The sequence below is a fragment of the Protopterus annectens genome, chromosome 6.part0, assembly GCF_019279795.1.
Source record: "Protopterus annectens isolate FY-2018-M chromosome 6.part0, PAN1.0, whole genome shotgun sequence".
Lineage (NCBI taxonomy): Eukaryota > Metazoa > Chordata > Ceratodontiformes > Protopteridae > Protopterus > Protopterus annectens.
The window spans coordinates 285,804,929-285,810,928 of NC_056737.1; the positions used below are offsets into that span (position 1 = coordinate 285,804,929).

General features: G+C 33.3%; 1 protein-coding gene across 6 annotated transcripts in view; it reads right to left on the minus strand.

The window, feature by feature from the left end:
* The window catches only part of LOC122804267 (neurexin-3-beta-like), a 1,298,689-nt gene that overhangs the window by 1,291,833 nt on the left and 856 nt on the right, over window positions 1-6,000 (minus strand). For all 6 annotated transcript variants that reach the window (XM_044074044.1, XM_044074043.1, XM_044074042.1 and 3 more), the window contains exon 1: window positions 5,811-6,000. This exon is cut by the window's right edge. In XM_044074044.1, coding sequence (XP_043929979.1) covers window positions 5,811-6,000 — 190 coding nt within the window. The remainder of the gene's footprint in view (window positions 1-5,810) is intronic.

A 6,000-nucleotide genomic window follows, 5' to 3' on the forward strand; every position in this document is an offset into this window, starting at 1 on the left:
ACACACACACACACACACACACACACACACATGCGCGCGCACACACACACACGCATGCGCACGCACGCACACACACACATTTTTAATTTTTTCTAAAGTTTTGACTTTATAATACCATGACGGAAATGGACCCAGTTTGTTGACAATAATCTATTAATTAATAATATTCCCCACAGAAATTGTTAACAGTTTCTTAAGAAAGTAGCAGACAATTTATTTACCTTAAATATATTTGGTAACCTAATAATAATCAAAAATGCCAATGACTTTAGATCTGAGAAAAAAAATATGATGTAAGCATTCTGTAAGATATATCTTTATAGATGTATTTATATCATTACTTTCCCCTGAAAGAGCAGAACAATGCTAATACCATCTGTCACGTGTGCATGCTCTTCTTTATTGTTTTGCAGCGTTTTTCTATGTGGGCAGTGCAGTTTTACACACTACATGACAGAAGTACTGCAGTATTACAGCAGAATAAAGGACAATGGGTAATTTAACAATGTTTACTGTGGAATTACATTTCATAAGGTATGTGTAATAATTATGACCTTGAGAGTAACTCAAACTATTATTCTCTCATACATTTTGTTATAATAGACTTTATTGAGTACATGGCATGTTAAAAATTTCTCTCTCTCTCTTTTTAAGCCTTTAATTTCAATTTTTCTTGTTTCTTTCATTTTGGATTTTTTCTTTAGCAATGCCTCTGACACAATCTGGAATTTAACTGGTTGTTTTGCTGTAAAGTCAAAGTAAGTTTGCCTTATAATCTGGTTGCGGCGGGCCCGAGTTAATGTGGTTGAATTGTGCATGTCTAATTTTTATGTTGTTTATTTATTTGTTTGCTTTTGTGTGTATTCATTTAAACCTCCTGGCATGAGTGCATACTTTGTTTCAAGTCTTCTGTTTGCTTTAGTCACCAAAGCAATAAAACAAATTGTGTGACATAAAGCAGCCATAACAAGTAAACAATTTGATGTACATTGTACTTAGACTTCTGATCTTAGTGAATGATAGCGTTGATCCATATTTCACATAATTATACTAACAGGGTAAAATATTACAGAACTTTGAAGAATTCCTAATTTTGCTGCATTTGATCTACTGCTCATTTCTGAAATTCAGAAAAGTTTTTTTTTTTCTGTTTGCATTGAATTTAGATCCTTTCACACCATAATGTAAGATATGATGCCTCAAGTTTACAAATATACAAGAACAACTAAAAATTTACATATGAAATTTTGTGTGTGTGTGTGTGTGTGTGTGTGTGTGTATGTGTGTGTGTATGTGTATGTGTGCATGTGTGTGCGTGTGTGTGTGTGTGTGTGTGTGTGTGTGTGTGTGTGTGTGTGTGTGTGTGTGCGCGCGTGTGTTGGGGGAATCCAGAAACATTACAAAACATTGGAACAGGGTTTTCCAATGACATACTTTGTTTATTGCTAACATCTTTGCTTGTAAAGTAAATAACAGCACTCATTCAGAATGAGAATTCTTGCATTATACTGATATGTTTATTAATGTTATGCTTTTCTGTGAGACTGACCATTGCATTTACTTATTGGCCAGACACTGGCAAATGTTATCCACTTCAGCTCAATCAGTGAGGCATTTAACTACAAACAAGTTAAATCTTGTAAATCTGACTTAATTTCCTATAACACATATCTCCATGATATGTAATTCTCAGAAAACTACTTAAGTTGAGCATGTATTTTAAGTCACTACTGAAAAAGGAGTACAGGTCTTAGCAGATTAAAAATGTGTAAAGGAAAGGTAAGACTTCTCTTCAGGTAGTCCTGTTATCTGAGCGTGGTGAGAATAAACTGGTGTGTCAGTAAACACATAGGATAAGCTGACTTAGTAAAATCAGTATGAGGCCAGTGCCTTTTCTCTCATTTTCCTCTCTGGAGTGGCTATGCTTAGGTATTTACTTGAACATTTCATCTTTAAATAGTGATGAAATCATACTTTGAGGACAAAACACCCTATTTCCATGGTTTAGGGCCATGGCAACACAGAAAAATAACTGATGTTTCTTCTATAAAATATTGATGAGTACCTTAACAGTACACTGAAAGACATATCATCAAAACAGGAGTTCTAATAAAACCGTGACCTATTTGTTGTAAATGACTTCATTCTAGTTAATTTAGTGAGAATTACATTTAGTGGCAGACACAAAAATTAAAAAAAAAGTCAGTGCAGTTTTCTACCCTTTTTTATGCAGCACTATGCCATGAGCAGTTCTTTAAGCACTGGGAACAGTTTATTCATGTTATGGATTAAATTACATTGTGATATGTTTCCTTTCCTACAAAATGCCCCATCATATTCAGGTAACTATGCTTATCTCATGGATACCACATTTATTACTTGCTAGATTACCCACCTCCCCTTGTAATAAGAAGCTCGGAGTCCAGTCCAGGATGTGGTTACAATAGGCCATCCTACTGCCCAGTGCCACGGTTATTTCTATTCCACATGACCTCACATATTAAAACCATTACTCCCAGAGGTACCTTAAATACTATTCCTTCTCTGTTTGCCAATCCATGTAAAGTTTCTGTAATAGCAATTGTTATAGCCAGTAGGTTTGATCCTGTTTAATTATAATTTAAATTTTACAGCTTGAGCTATACGATTAGTTTTGTGCTACTCTAGCGGGCTTAACTACTCTTCATTTTGCAAGTGGAAGTATGCTTTTTTTTAAATTTTTCCCATGCCAACAATTTAGCAATAAAATAAACTTTGTGCATGCTTAATCTTCTGAGTTGGTGGCTAATAATACACAGACGGTGATACACATGAGAGTAATTATGCTACGTATCAATAGAAAGCAATCCTCGTCAAATACAGTAATTTGCAAGACATGTACTTCACTCCTCTGCTTCATGTTAAAACGGCATGAAATACAGATTTCCTGCTTAGGTTACACTTAAAAACTACAGTTGGTGCTCTTTACAGACAACCCTCCTCTGATCCCTTTCTTAATGATCAGAACCTAGTAAAAACATGAACCTCTGCACCAAACCAACCTGTCATTTATTATTTCTCAGCTGCTGGATTCCAGCACTGTTCACACATTGCTAAAACAAAGTGTTTCATTAAAGGACACCTCCGTTACCATGTTGCTAAAACAAAGTGTTTCATTAAAGGACAGTGCATCCTTTCCTGATGTCTGAGTGCATTAAAATTACACTCGAGAGATAACAAGCTACCTCATTGGCAATCAAATCAGGAAGATGTTGGCAGAATCAGAAATTGTTTCTTCTTTTTCTTTTTTGGCCAATTAGAAATATAACAACAAAAGCAATCAACAAAAATCACATAAAGAAACTCTTCAATGTTTGCTTCCTGGTTTTACTTGCTATTCATTATGTAAGCCTAATTAGTAAATACGGCTAATTATTGCTGTGTAGTTTCCATTTAATTAGGACTGTTAGCAAGAACCCGTTCTTTTTACTCCTGCCATACTCCACATTCCTGATGCTTTCTGCCAAAGGACTGTCATAAAAGCTGTAGGCTAAAGTGCATTACAGGATACGGTGCCATTAAATTTGCAAGAAGTTAGTAGGAAAAAAAATGTCCAAGTATTATACTAATATGCAAGAGTATGTATCTCAAGCGGGTACTTGTCTAAACCATACATCTGCGCATGAAGGCATTCACTTAACTCATACACTCTTAACATAGATAGATAGATAGATAGATAGATAGATAGATAGATAGATAGATAGATAGATATTATTCTCTAGGTTCATATATAACAGTCTAAGCTCATGGATCATAAGATTTGGTATTACTGAAATTAATCTGTAAGTGATGTTCATTTTTGTAGCATAAAGATAGAACTAGGATTGCCTCAAAAAGTTATCCTGCCAGATATATGAAATAGCTACTAGCAATAAAGAACTATAAAAATGAATCAGTCATTGAACAAATTCAATAGTCTCTTGTGGAAGCTTGTTTCTATATGCTGTATCTTTACATATATTGATGAATTATTTTGCTTGTCATATATATATATATATATATATATATATATATATATATATTCACACACACATATATATACGTATACATATATATATATATATATGTGTGTGTATGTATATATATATACATAGATATATATATATATATATATATATATATATATATATATATATATATATATATATATATATATATATATAGGTTCATAGCTTCATAGGTTCATACTAGGCTAACTGCCCTAGGGCATTTATAAGCCTAGCCAGAATGTGTTTGGCTTTCGCCACCCATTTTAAATTTATTTTGCTATGCCCTTTTTCGAGGTTAGTATATATATATATATATATATATATATATATATATATGGTACTGCCAAATCTCAGTTCTGATAAACATTTTTAGAATCAAATTAGACTTTCTACTTGTAAGAAGATATTTAGTCCCTCTGGATGATTCAAGTATTTTATAAATATTCTACATTTATTTTTCATTCTTTCTTTATTCTGCAGCTTCATAGTCTTATGTGTTCAGATTACAATTTTATTATAACCTTATTTCTCATTTAATGATGAGGTCATCAGAATGATCCTGATGTCAGGAATAGGGGCTGTAACATCACACGCAAGAGAGATGACACAAGTAAATGAGGTCTTACAATAAAATTCTTACTCTATTATGTGTTATTTTGCAAAGGAATAAATAAAATATTGATAAAATTAGGAGATGTATGAGAAACGTATTAATGCAATACAATTTCTCAGGTATTTGTAGTGATGTTTTATGAAGCTGATGTCCCCTGTTGAAAATTAACCTTCATCAAATAATATGACTTGCTCCCATCAAAATAAAAGTAACACACTTGCTAGACCTGTCTCCATCCCCTACTATTCAAGTTTTTTTTAATCTAATAAATACACAAAAGTTGGATAAAAAGAAATATTAACAAGTCATTAGGATTTTATCCTGTAACTGCAGGATTGCGTTCCTGAATACTGACCAGCTACTGAGTGTAACGTTTGTTTGGGACAAGTGACAGTTTAGAGGCGAATAGTAACAATGCAGGTAGACCTTGATATAAGGGGTGTACTTATATGTAGTCCTTGTCTAAAAAGTCGATGGGTACTCACTTATAACAAAATGAACATACTTTTTTCTGTATCAGAAATAAGACAAAATAACAATTATTATTCTATCCACTGAATTCATCGATCTCTTCTTTTTCCAAGAAAAGTGTAGTTCAAAAGGCACTATAGCCGTAGGATGAAATTATTTTACTTCTTTTTGAAAGTCATATGGTACAAACTCTAGTTTTCTACAAGTAAGGTATGCACAAATAATTACCACTACTACTACATACAACTAGTCATAATTAAAATGTAATATACCTACATCATAACTGATGTTCATTTTATAAACTCATAAATCTCAGAACTGCTGTTATTAAGGTCTGTAATTATGTAAGGTTACTTAACACAACCATTTAAAATTACATGAAAGAATACCTGATTATCTTCATAAATAAAGAAACTTGCTAGATTGTCATGAAAATTCTAGGTTGTCTTTGTAAGCAGGCATTTCTAAAGTCATATGACACTTCATGCATTTCTTAAAAACATTACTGAAATACAGAAGGAAAAGTGCTCTTATATTACAGTGCATCCAGAAACTAAGTAGCAAGTATGAAATTGAATGATGCATAATCTTCACATAACATACTTATACATAAGGTCAGCTCTTTTGTAAAAAGTGCACTTCAGGCTTTAAAAGGGAAAAAAATTAAGTAGTATAGAGGGATGAAAGGTAAAACCCACCATTCCCTATTCGCAGGGAGGCAGGTGACCGGTAGATAGAAATAGGCACTGAGTGGTGCTTACTGCCGTAGAAATGATGCTCGTGTTGAGACCCAGAGGAAGAGGACACAACAGTAGAAGAACTCCAAACAGAACCGATGATACACCCCCAGAGCATGGACCAAATCCAGGAGGTCTGACCAGAGCAATG